This window comes from Haemaphysalis longicornis, unplaced genomic scaffold (genome assembly GCF_048455015.1).
Source record: "Haemaphysalis longicornis isolate Haplotype H1 unplaced genomic scaffold, Haemaphysalis longicornis Haplotype H1 scaffold_1, whole genome shotgun sequence".
NCBI lineage: Eukaryota > Metazoa > Arthropoda > Arachnida > Ixodida > Ixodidae > Haemaphysalis > Haemaphysalis longicornis.
Window position 1 is genome coordinate 16,891,673 of NW_027526203.1, and position 12,471 is coordinate 16,904,143.

At 48.3% G+C, this 12,471-nt stretch overlaps 1 protein-coding gene across 2 annotated transcripts in view; it reads right to left on the minus strand.

Annotated features, from left to right (window-relative positions):
* The window catches only part of LOC144175305 (uncharacterized), an 81,052-nt gene that overhangs the window by 49,224 nt on the left and 19,357 nt on the right, over window positions 1–12,471 (minus strand). For both annotated transcript variants that reach the window (XM_077704391.1, XM_077704398.1), the window contains exons 5-6: window positions 8,334–8,523; window positions 8,046–8,220 (exon numbers count right to left, since the gene is read on the minus strand). In XM_077704391.1, the coding sequence (XP_077560517.1) occupies window positions 8,046–8,220; window positions 8,334–8,523 (365 nt within the window). The remainder of the gene's footprint in view (window positions 1–8,045; window positions 8,221–8,333; window positions 8,524–12,471) is intronic.

Sequence of the window (12,471 nt, forward strand, 5' to 3'; positions counted from 1 at the left end):
GCATTGACTTTTCTGAAAAAAAAGTGCGAGAATTATGCGAGTAAATACGGTAATCCGGAGCCCTCCACTACGGCGTGCTTCATCGCCTGCGTTGCGTCGGCGCATTAAACCCCACAATCAATCAATCAATCAAGGAATATAAGCTAAATATGTGGCTTTAAAAATAGAAAACAGTGTCATTTTTTTGGAAGTTGAATGCTGCATCCGACCTTGAGAAAACAAACGGGCACAACAGACAAAGACACTAAAACAAACGGGCACAACAGACAAAGACACTGACAGCAGTAAACGAGCTCATTTTGAGGCTTGCCCTTCACATGGTACAGAGTGAAGCTCGCAATAGGCCGAGATATTCCCATAAAAGTTGCAACTTCATGGAGTTCATAAGTGCGCAGAGACGCAAACTGTCTGTTTGAAGCTATTCTTGGGACTTCCACAGCTATCAGCAAGCACTGACAAAGAATGTAGCAAGCGCTTAACGACATTTTATCACGGAAACATTTCCAGATGTGGGGAAAAAAACAAAAACAGGGCTGCCTAATCACAAAAGCCCTCTATGGCTGGGCACTAAAGTACTGCCAGGGCAACACTGACAAAGCCCTCCCTGGCAATTTACCACCACCAAGAGAAGCCAAGACGAACAATGTGCTGCACCCCAAGGGTTCTGAAATTACTGGCGCAAGGCCCTACTAAATGAACCCCTCCACCTCGCAGCTGCAGCCTGCCCGAGTGCATTAGCCCTGCCAGCATACAGCAAGCTAATGCAGTGTTGTGAACACGGAAAGGCTCCAACTGGAACGGGAGTCAACTTCACACAAGAGATTCAATTCTGGCAAAGAGGCTAGCTGAAGCAAAGGCCCCAAGGGAGAAATGACATGCACAAGCCAGGGCGAGCACTGCACAGATAGCCTGCACCACAGCTGATTCTTGGCTCTACCGATTGAAAGTGGACCTAGTGAATGTGCTGTGGCCCGTGTGTTAGAGGCACATCCTGCAGCTGTATTTCAAACACGCTGATTACAAAAACAGCGAAACACACTTACACTAATAGTGTATATGAGGGGGCCAACAAGGGCTAAGCATCTCCAGTCACAGCAACAGAGAAGAAAACGGCACAACGGCAACAAGAGGACCATGACGACAATAATGAGAGGACGCAATCGCACCCCTGAAAGCGTCTACCTCAGTGGCAGCTGTGAAACGTAGTCAACCATGGAAGTACGCCTCCCAAGATGCATGGGGCAAGCAAAGCAACTACTCCCCACCGATACCAGAGCAACCGTTACGAAGCAAAGGTTACACGCCAGACACCGAAGGGATTGTCGCGATAGAAGAGAGCGTAATCACAATCAACCTACCATCAGGCAGAGGATCGCATCGCTCAAAATAAAATTCAATGATTGATTGATTGTAGGGTTTAACGCGCTGACGCAATGCAGGCAATGAGGCGCGCCGTAGTGGAGGGCTCGGGGTTAATTTTGACCACCTGGGGATCTTTAACGTACGCCGAAATCTCGTACACACGGGCGTTTTCACTTTTCGCCTCCATCAGAAAAGCGGCTGCTGCAGCCGGGAATCGAACCCGTGACCTCATGCTCAGCAGCGCAACGCCTTAACCACTGAGCCACCGCGGCGGGTCCAAATTATTTGCAATCAGTTCTTGGTTAGGCGGCTCAAGAATGATATTGCAACATGTTTTACTATGCCACAATTTTTAAGTCTCCTTGCTGAGTGCTAAAATACCTTATGTGCTCCACCAATGGTGCCCACAAAAAAATGAAAGGCGGGGAAGAGGAGGGGGTTACGTGCCAAGGGTACACCTATACTACGAGGCATGCTGTAGTAGAGGGCTAAGGGTGACATTTCAGCAACTACTTCAGATACAAGTTGTATTTTTTAGACAAGTAATTTAGATTAGGAAAAAATTAGTACACAAAAGTGAGTTCTACCAGTGCCTCTGCTTGAAACACACTGCCACAAAGGAACATTTACTTGGGCTCGAGCATACAGAAAGAGCCAGACAGAAGGGAAACGTCGCTTCCTAGGGCGGCCAGATAACGTCCCAAGCACTGAGCAGAGGTGAGGCCTGCAACATCAACATCTGTTGCGGGCAAAGAAACTGCACAGCTGCTGTGGTTGGCATTTCGCTGTGCAGCCATGGAAAGAAATTGTGACCGCAATCATTTTGTCCATCAGGTGCTGCTGCCCTCTTTCACCGTTGCAACTATGAAGGTTTTTAGTCCGCGTTCGTTTTAATTGACATTATCTGGTCCCTTCCCTGTGCCTGCGGCAATGGGCTGTTTCAACCCCCCCCCCTCCTTTCCGACTCCGTGGGCTCAAGCACCCTGCCAAGCCGAGCTCGCAGAGCACCTTCCCGCTACAATTTCCCTCATCTTCTTCAGAAGGCCTTCCCAACCAACACCGACTGGAAAGAGAGAAAGCCTTAGTTCTCCCTTTCCACTCGCGCTACGTCAGCTAATAGGGCGGATGGATAGAACGGCTGACAAGCCCCACGGAGGCGATCACCCCACCTGTCACCACGACATTGCGGAATCACACGTCCGGCTGCAGGGTGCCCCTACTGCCCCGCAGATTCGGCATTTCCCGGTGTGTCTTTTTCCACGTGCATCTGTTCGCCGTCGAGACGCTCGTTTTTTGCGTGTTCCTGCGAGTGTTTTCGTGTTTGCAAATTTTGGCATTGTCGAAGGAAAAACGCTGAGATGCCGTGCGAGTGCCGTGTACCACGATGCCGTGGCAACTACACCGAAGGTACACAAAGGTACACATGTTCAAGTTCCCGGGGGAAGAACTGAGGAATGCTTGGATATACACGGTGCCACGAGAAAACCTCCCTGTAACTGAAAATTCCAGGGTAAGCTTTTTTTTTGGTTTTTTTTTTTTTTCATTTTGGTGCAGAGTTGCTCTTTCATTGTAAGAGGATACACGTGCACGTGTAACTGACTCACAAGCCGCACTTTTGTATGTCAAGCACCGATGGGTTTGCTTACTGGAGGTAATTTTTTTCTAGGTATGCGAACTTCACTTTGCCGATGCGGATATTATCTATGTAGCCACGCATACAGATCAAGCCACTGGCCGCACCATCATAGTGCCGCTAACTCGTGCGCTTTCGCCAGGACGCTGTACCTACAAAGTTCCCGAACTGCCCGGCCTATATGTCTAGGGAAGCCACAAAGAGAGAAGGAAGACCCTGACTAAGTGGGCGCACATGGAGCACGCTGCCCTGCAGAAAGACATTGCTGAATCCAACAAGCCATTTGACAGAGCCGGCGAACTAGCCAGCCACTTGAGGAGCTGGAGATGAAGTTCTGGCTCGTAATCAAGAAAAATGGAAGATTTCTTATAATTCACATCGTCAAAGATGAAGCGCCCTAGCTGAAGTACTCTGTTTGCGTCAAAGGAGACTTGAGCGTGAACGTACATGTCATGAAAAAAGTCATAAAAAAGCTAGACGCAAATGTGTGCGTTCCAGACACTGCCACCAGCAAAAGAGATATCGTGCACAGTGGCGTGGGATGGCGGTGTGAAGTCCAACTCAGCCGCAGAAATTTACGACGCTGTTTGCTTACTGCTCGATCAGTTGTCTACGTCCCAAGAGGAAGACAGCACGGCCTGCATTCGTTTCCTGAAAGAGCAGGTCACTTTATAACTAGCAAGAAAACAGCGCAAACGCTACTCATCTGATTTCATGGTGTTTGTTGCCTTCTCTTCATGATATCATCCTATGGGTACGCTTACATACGCAGCCATGGAAGCATCACCTTGCCACATTTTATGACAATCAGGTCAGTGTGCTTTGCATATGGTATGAGCCCTCATCCTTAGTTTCACTGCAATGGCAAGGAGAATTTCTGACCAAAAAGACGACCAGCGTTCTGTGACCGTAATGGTAGACGAAATCCACATAAAACCCTACTTTGATTATAAAGGGGGTAACATTACCGGCGTTGCGCTCAACCAAAATGAAGCTGCAAACTGTGCGCTCGTTATCATGGTGCTCAGCCTCACGTGCAAATTCAAAGAAGTTGCGCACATCGTACCACAGGCTAGACGTGCGCGGAGGCTAGACGTGCACTGCGCAAGACGCTTAAAGATGTGATTTGCGGGTTGGAAAAGATTGGGTAAACGGTCGTGTGCATCGTGAATGACAACAACTCCGAACACAAAAGTGATATCCCTCTTCGAATCGCCTCCATCTAACAGAATTGTGTACCAGCACCCGTCAGACCCTGCAATGCCGCTGTTCTTTGTTATTGGCCCGGTACACATACTTAAATGCATACGAAATACACAGAGTGTAGTGGAGCGTCGTTTTTCCTTTTTTTTTTTTTTTCATTAAGCCGAGCGTAGTAGAATATCATGTTTTTCTTTTCTCTCTCTCTCTCTCTCTTTTTTTTTTTCACTACGCAGACCGGAGTACACTGTCAAACTGCCCGCTACTGCGGTTTGCTGTCGCTGCCAGCTGTAAGGGTGGTGGGAGCTCCGTCAAGCGATTTTCGCTTTCACTCCCACCTCCTCCATCACTTGTATTGATGAAAATAAAGACTATTATTATTATTATAATTATTATTATTACTATTACAACTCAGTAAACCAGAAGAATGACCAAGTTTGCTTTTACTTCCGTGATATTCAAACAGACGGAGCGCAGCCACAGCGCATGCAAACAGCATCATTTGCGACAATCACAGAGCTTCACAGCAAAGAGACTGACCAACTGTTGAAGCATGGGTACGGGCTGTCAAGAAAAGCCATCTACCCTTCGAATATTGAAAGGCAGAACGTAAAGCTTGCCCTCCAAATATTCAACGATTTCTTGCCTGGGGCGTTGCGTGCTCTTGGAACGAAGCACAACCTCTTCTCCTTTGATGCCACTGCTACTTTCATTGAAATCATCCTCAAGTGGTAGAAAATTGTAAATGTAAAAACTCCGTGGAAGGGAAAGAGGCTGAGAGACCAGTTCTAACAACCCGTGTTTTTCGTTGACAACGATCCGAAAATCGACTTCTTGCGCATGCTGCTCACACGGCTGGACGACTGGAAAAGCAAAGGCCTGGACAAGGGTACTTTGACAAAGGAGACCCACGCTGCCCTAGAGCACACCACCTACGCGCTTGTGGAGCTCGCTGGGTACAGCTTCGAAGAGCTTCGGATGTCTTATGCTCTTTTTGGAAAGATACAGACTGCAGTGATCTGGTTGGGTCCAGTTATTTTGGAGCAGCTTTTGGAGCAGCCAAAAGTAGGTTTTGGAGCAGCAAAATCAGCTTTTGGAGCAGCCAGAACGAGCATTAAGATTTGAAAAATATTGCTAGAAGGGGAGCAAAACAACCGAAAAAAGCCCCAAAAGCAGCATCCTGGGCACACAGAAATGTTTAAACGAGTTTTTGCCGCACAGATGTCTTTTAGCAGTGACTATGAAATGCCTCAAGACAAGCACCAAAAGAGTTCGTGCGAGCACGTGCATGCATTCACTGCATGAGCCAACAGATGATAAGAGAACTTGAAGTTTTATTTTAAAAATGACTATCGGGGTAGCCTTCTGATCGGTAGGCTACAGGACGTTTCGAAAAACCATAATGAACGAAACAGAGTGACATGCGACAGAATGTAATGAGTGCATTTTATGCCAAAGCTTCTAGCGTCCAGCCTAAATGTCTTTCTCTCCGGGTACCCAAGATGAAACAGCATGCTACATGTTCTCTCCAACTTCTACACTCGCTTTCCAATTTGCAGGGGATTAGGTTTGCAAAAACGGCAACTCTCTGCTTTTTTGAGCGCTAAGACTGTCTTCATGAAGCGCCCACCCAGCTTGTGTGAAAGAGAGTCACCTATGATGATCATTGAGTAAGTGGACCAATGGCTAACTTATTTGAAACGAAGACAAAAAGCAAAAACGTCGACCCCATTCTTCACGAAGAGTAGCTTTGCAAAAAAAGTTTTATCATAAAATGCTTTCCTGAAGCGGTCCTGTAGCGTTCCTCCTAAACGACATGTTGAGTCAGGCAATATCACTTTCTTCGAAGCTCATAACTGTTCAATGAACCGGCTTACAGCCAATCCCAAATTAAGCTATCTTGAACTTTCGTCCCTTTGCCCTTTCCGGCTAGCTACCCTTGCAATGCCCTCTCCATCTCGACCCCTCGGAGTTAGTCACCTGAAGTCCTGCTAAGCTTTAATCATCATCATCACCAACCTACCTGCGCCCACTGCAGGGCAAAGGCCCCTCCCATTAATCTCCAATTATCCCGGTCCTGTGCTAACTCGCCAAGCTTTATTGCAAAGTAGATAGTAAAGCGTGAACGGCATGGCACGTTTTTACACACGATTCGTGCGCCTCGGCATTGCAAGCGCGATATTGCGCCCACGGCACCTTCTACCTCGGTAAGAAACGAACGCGCGATGCGCGCGACAGTGGGAGGAGCTTGCCGACTTGCCCCAATGGGGAGGCGCGCACCACAGCCAGCTGGCTCAGACAGATGTTTAGGCTTACTACCATGGCAGATATTGCATGGGCGCTTTGACTAGCGGCGCGGATTATGGTTTATAGTGCCGTTTTCGCCCCCATAATAAGTTCCTTTACCGCACAAGCAACTTCGTATGTACCTTGAGCAGCATTTTAGAGAGCTGTTAGACGCAGTTGCTCGAGATCCCCACGCCACTTCGCGGCCTAAGCCGCCACCGGCCGTGCCGCACACAGCGTACATACGGGTGTTCCGCGTCAGCGCGCCTGTGGCGTGCGCGGCGCGTTTTCGCGAGCAAAGAACACTCCAGGATTCCCTCCTCTTCAACGCTCGTGGCATAAAGAGCACGCCACATCAAGGAAGCCCGGTGAAATGAAGCTTCGGCGCAAGATTGGCGCAGATTGCTTGAAATCAGAGTCTTTGTAGCAGGATGTAGCAGGATTTACCTCTCGGCGTAGTTAGCCGCAATTGACGCAGCTATCACATCACTGAGACTGACTGCTTCGAGAACTGCTTCGGGAAGTATAGACGACTGGCAGGTGTGCAGTACCACGTTTCCATCAGGCATATTTATGAAGTGGAAAACAAGCTGCGCCTTCAGAGCACTTTGCCAACGGTTTCCACTCATCAGCAATGGGAAATGTGTTCGGAAGCAGGCCGAGGCGTTACTCCCCAGCCGCAACATACTTGTAAGCCCCGAGACTGCATCAAAGGTGCAGGACGTCCTTCCAGTCCTGGTCTGAGTTGCAGGACACGCAGTCTATGGGGCCCTAAAGAAGTTGAACTGCGAAAAATGTAGGGGGCAAGTTGACTGTTGATAAGACGATCACAGTGTCTGCCACTCATGAACACAACAATCTTGAAGCAGTTGGACCGAGGAGGTCTAGTGTACCCATCCATGTTTGCACTAAACGCTGTTGTGAAGCAGTTGGACCGAGGAGGTCTAGTGTACCCATCCATGTTTGCACTAAACGCTGTTGCTCACAGGTATGTTGTCGTAGAACTGCCCGTTACGCAGCCAGAACTCCTTCTAATGCCCGAACAGCGCCAGGTCATCACGAAGCTGACACTGCAACTGCTGGCCAACAAAGAAAAATCCAACTTCGACGCCTGTAAGAATGGTCCCACGAGTGAAGCAGTGCTAAAACACATTGTGCGGTGCAGCACGAACGTTTTGCCGAAGAACTTAAATGGCAAACTGAACGACAAACTTGTCGACGCTGCGGAAAAGTATTGCACCCAATCTAGCACAGACACGAACTGAAACTGGTTTCTGTAAATAAATGTTTTGCTCCTATAATTTTCTTTGCATCAAATTTCTTTTAAAGTACACGCATGCTCGTTCTTCAAGAAAAAAAAGGTTTCCGCGCTGTGCATCTGCACCACACCCACTCTTGAACAGCGCTCCAAAGCTTTACCAAGCCGCCCTATCGTGTGATGTCACGGAAAGAGCTAAGGCCTTCTTCCTTTCCAGTTGGTGTTGGCCCAACCTGTCTCGGTCAGAAAACAAGCTGTGGCGCAAAATGCAGCCAGGAATGAAGGAAGGAAGGCCCCCTCCCTTACCGGGCTCGGTGCAGGCGAAGGGTCGTCCACCTGAGTGCACCACCATGTGCCCGCGCAGGTGCTCAGGGCGCATAAAGGCCTTGCCGCAGTCGGGACATGTGTAGCGCCGGTCACCCGTGTGCTTGCGCATGTGGCGCGTCAGCTTGCTTGCACTGGCAAAAGTCCAGGCGCACTCCTGCGGCAGGGAAACAAAGGGGAGACAGACCGGAAAGCTCAGCACGCTCCTCCGCATGGCAAGGGACGAGGGAGGAGGAGCAAAGAAGGAAGGAAGGAAGAAAGCGCACTCACGGGGCAGCCGTAGGGCCGCTCGCCCGTGTGCTGTCGCATGTGCAGGCGCAGCTTGCAGGCCCGCCCAAACTGCCTCCCACAGTCCACAAAAGGGCAGCGCAGCTCTTCAGGCCGGTGCTGGTGGACGCGCAGGTGCGAGGCCAGCGTGTTGGATGAGTAGTACGCCTTGCCGCAGCCCTCCTCGGGGCACCTGCACGCAATGCGGGGAGGAGGCGTGAGCAAACAACGTAAGCAAACAGATCGACCACCAGTGTTTGGAGGGATGTCGCACTGCTGCTGCCAGTGCATGTGAAACAAGACTGAAACCAGACTGCCGACACCACTGCCCGAGTCTACAGCAAGAACTCACACAGCCCCTAGTTATTAGCTTCACTTCTATCAATTCTTGGGCAATTTGTTCGTGCTAATGCCAGGAGTGTTCGAAGAACTTGCTGGAATATCTGAAATGCCCAAATGTACTAACCACAAATTCACGCTAAGTTTTCAGCTGCAAGTTCAACTGTACAGGGGACACAGCATAGCCATAGGAAAAATAAACTTCACACACAAAAAAAAAACTAAGTTAAACCATGCTGCAATCATAGTATTTTTTAACACTATTAATATTCTGTACAATCAGATCCCGCCCCAACAGTCCCGTAGAGCGAAATTCAGGCTATAATGAAGGATTTCCAATTTCGCATCAGTTGCCTCAAGAAGTAATGCACAAAAATTTATTTTCCAATGTTCTTTAGACAATTTCACTTCAACAAAATTCGTGAAGAAAAAGTTAGAATTTTCCGTATATTTGACATAAACCATTTAAAATTGTACACTTGCTGTGCATAGCAGCTTCCACAGTAACAGTCCCCAGGCTTTCAAAATCAACTTTTTTATTTCTTTGTGGATTTCGATGAAAATTGGCACAGCAACTGGAAATGATTCTGTGATAACAACATAGAAATTTCAAAGGAATATTTTGAACTTTTTTATTTATTAAATTTTCTTTCTGTTCCGCTTGTACTGAGCTTGAGCAGCTTATAAAACACAGGGGTGGCAAGGTCCATGGGTTTGGGAAGAGTCCTGGTTGCAGGCAATAGAGCCGTTTGTAGCAGGCTTGGAGCAGTCAGAAAGGCCTTTTCTAGCAGGCTTTGAGCCGCCAGAAATGCCATTTGGAGCAGATGTAACACCATTCCACAGCATTATGGTGCCTTCTTTATCTCCCTACAGGCCGCTGTGCAAGTCCCCCTCCAATTACGTTTTATCTATCTACTATTTCAGGCTTTCTACCATGCACTAGAACCTACTCTGAACCAGGAACGCAGTTCTTGCACTATATCTGGAGGTTTACAAAATGCAGAGATTTTCTACCCTCGACCCCAGCGAGCACACCACGTTGTTGCCGTTCAAATGTCAAACCTAATACGCAGAGTCGAAAGAGATCAGATAACAGGCCTTGCTTCGTGTCACGCAAACGGCAGTGTTTATGGGAACACACTGCGGCATTCCGGAAAACAAGGTGTTTGCATGCAGTTTTCTCTATCGAACAGTGGTTTCAGTGCGTGCGAAGCTGAACATAGCTTTGTCTTGGCCTGTCACAGGGTTGCGAGAGTCGACGAGCTTAGGTCGTAGACTGCGTAACTAGAGCGTGTTAGAAGACATGTATAATGTTGGACCATCCTCTAACTGACCAAAGTTAGCCCAAAAGTTCACAGGCGAAAATGTGTAATCACCTCACAACAGCAAACCGAATTAACAAGCGCGGGCAAAGCATCCAAGACCCTGTTTGTTCGACACATGCAGCTACAGAAAGTTGCGGGCAGCAAAGCTACGATCGCCAAAAACGGGCGACTAAATTGATGTGCACCTCCAATAAACTACAATTTTGCATGTGAATATTATTCTAGCTGTTCGCGATGAGACACAAAAACATTTAACTTTTGGTCATTTTCAATTGACTGTGACGCAGCGGTCGACATCAGCAAACGAAACTGTGCAAATGCAGCACAAAGAAATGCAAAGAGTATGCGGAGAAGGCGGGCAGTGCCTGCGGCCTTACGGCTAAGCCAAGGCCAACTTCCATAGCCGCCCATAGCCTTGATAAAACCGAACCCATAAACCCCTTGATGAAACACAAAATGCGATGTTTCGGCCAAGTTTTCGCGCGCTGGGCATCATGGCCGTCGTATCTCGCGGCTCAATTCAGGCGCTGCGGCGCAGGACGGTGCTGATAACCAAGTTTGGCGCAACAGCTGGTGTTCGGCGCAGGATGGCGCAGGTAAACAATTTTGGCGCTCAATGGAGCAAATGGTGCAGCTGTTCCACCCCTGAAAACACGATAGAAAACTTGTTCAAAGTGCTTTGAATTCCCAAATGAATGGACGAGGTCGTGACAGTCTTGTAATTTTTTTTACAACACAACGTTTTTTTAGTTTCATTTTTTTAGAGGTTAATGCACAACAGGCATGTCAACTGTGAACGACTAGATTAATAAAAAAATGACAAAAAACAAATCTGGAAAACCAAGAGTGTCACAACCTGAACTGCTCATCAAGGAATGTAATGCAAAAAACGGATTCAAAATAGACCCAGCGGTCACGAAGAAATCCTAGGAACAAGCGACACAGGTGGCAAAAAAAAGCTGTTTTAAGAAAACGGCTTCCGAAGTTGCAACATAGGTTTCACTTATCAAAAGTTGTCAGGGTTGTAGCCTTTCATGTCCTTTTGAACGTGGAGCTTTTGGAAGGCCTTGCCTTGACATTGGAGTGCCTTTTACAGCCTTTCTCTTTCCACAAAACATTTTCAGATCCTCTCTGAAGAGTACATAGCCAAGTTTGCAGTTGAAATGGAGGGGGATATAGTTTTCAATGGCTTTCAATGCAAGGTAGGTTATCTGGTTGGCTCTATCGCTCTGGACCACTTCCCTTTGCAGTGTTGTCACCATGGCAACAAGTGAAGCACTCTTTTTTTTTTTTACTTAAATTTGAAAACGACTCTTGGCTTCTTTTATGTTTTATTACTTTGCCTGGCGCAGCAACTTAGTACTCATACGTGCAGTTAAGTTCGCATCGACAAGGATGCAAATGAGGTGCTTCGAAGCTTGGTATAATATTCTGCATAACTCTAACTTCAATACACGAGCATTTTGTTACTACTTTTGACATTCAAGGCATCCAAAATTTCTCGCAGCACAGCCAGTATGCCCTAAGCCATGGTTTCTCAAAGTGGGTTCCGCGGAACCTTGGAGTTCCGCAGGCCCCTCCTCAGGGTTCCGCGAGCCACTGATAAATTTTCCCTGGTTCCGCAGTCGCAAAGCCTTATATGGTGAACTTGAGGTGCGATCGATCTAAGGAACCTCCATTACTCACGCCCAGTGTCAGTAAGCACATCTCGGCGCATAACAGAAACGCGCGAGCTGCGCAATAAATCTCGCCAGCAGCTTGTAGCCAGCCAGACTCCGAAAACGGCCCACGTGGTTAAACTACCGCAAAATTCCGAACAAGCGCCCCCACCCATGCAAGCACCCCCCCACCACTTCAGGGCAAATTTAAAATTTCCGCGCCGTTCCGGGAAAGCGCCCCCCCCCCCCCCCCCCCTCCCTCCGCGCAGTTATCACGCACCGCGTGCAGGCAACACTGGCTTGCCGGAGCCAGTCTAAGAATCCAATCCAATCCAATCCTGCTTCAACCGAACGCTACGCGCCATTTGTTACTTTGTTTTGGCAGTGGTAGGTCATGCATTCCTACACAGTTGCAAAGAAAATCGAGGTGATCCGATGGCACCGAGAGCACGGGAAAAACGTGCACCAGACCTCTCGACAGTTCAAGCTCGACCGAAAGCGCATACGGGAATGGGTGAAGAATTTCGACAATCTCCTTCAGCAAAACTTCGGAAAAGCAAAACTTCGACGGAAGCTAAGCAACGGCGTCCCACTGTTCAGCGAGTACGTGGAGGATGCACTGTTCGAGTTCTTAGCGCGCGAAAGAAGCGCGGGACGTGCCGTTAGCAACCGGCTGCTGTCTGAAGAGGCTGTGAAAATAGCAAGCAGCATGCAGTTGGGTAACTTTGTAGCTTCCAGCCACTACATAAGCAGGTGGAAGCAGCGATTTGGCATTGCAATGCGCCGCGCCATGAACGAGAGCCAGAGGACGCCCGAGGA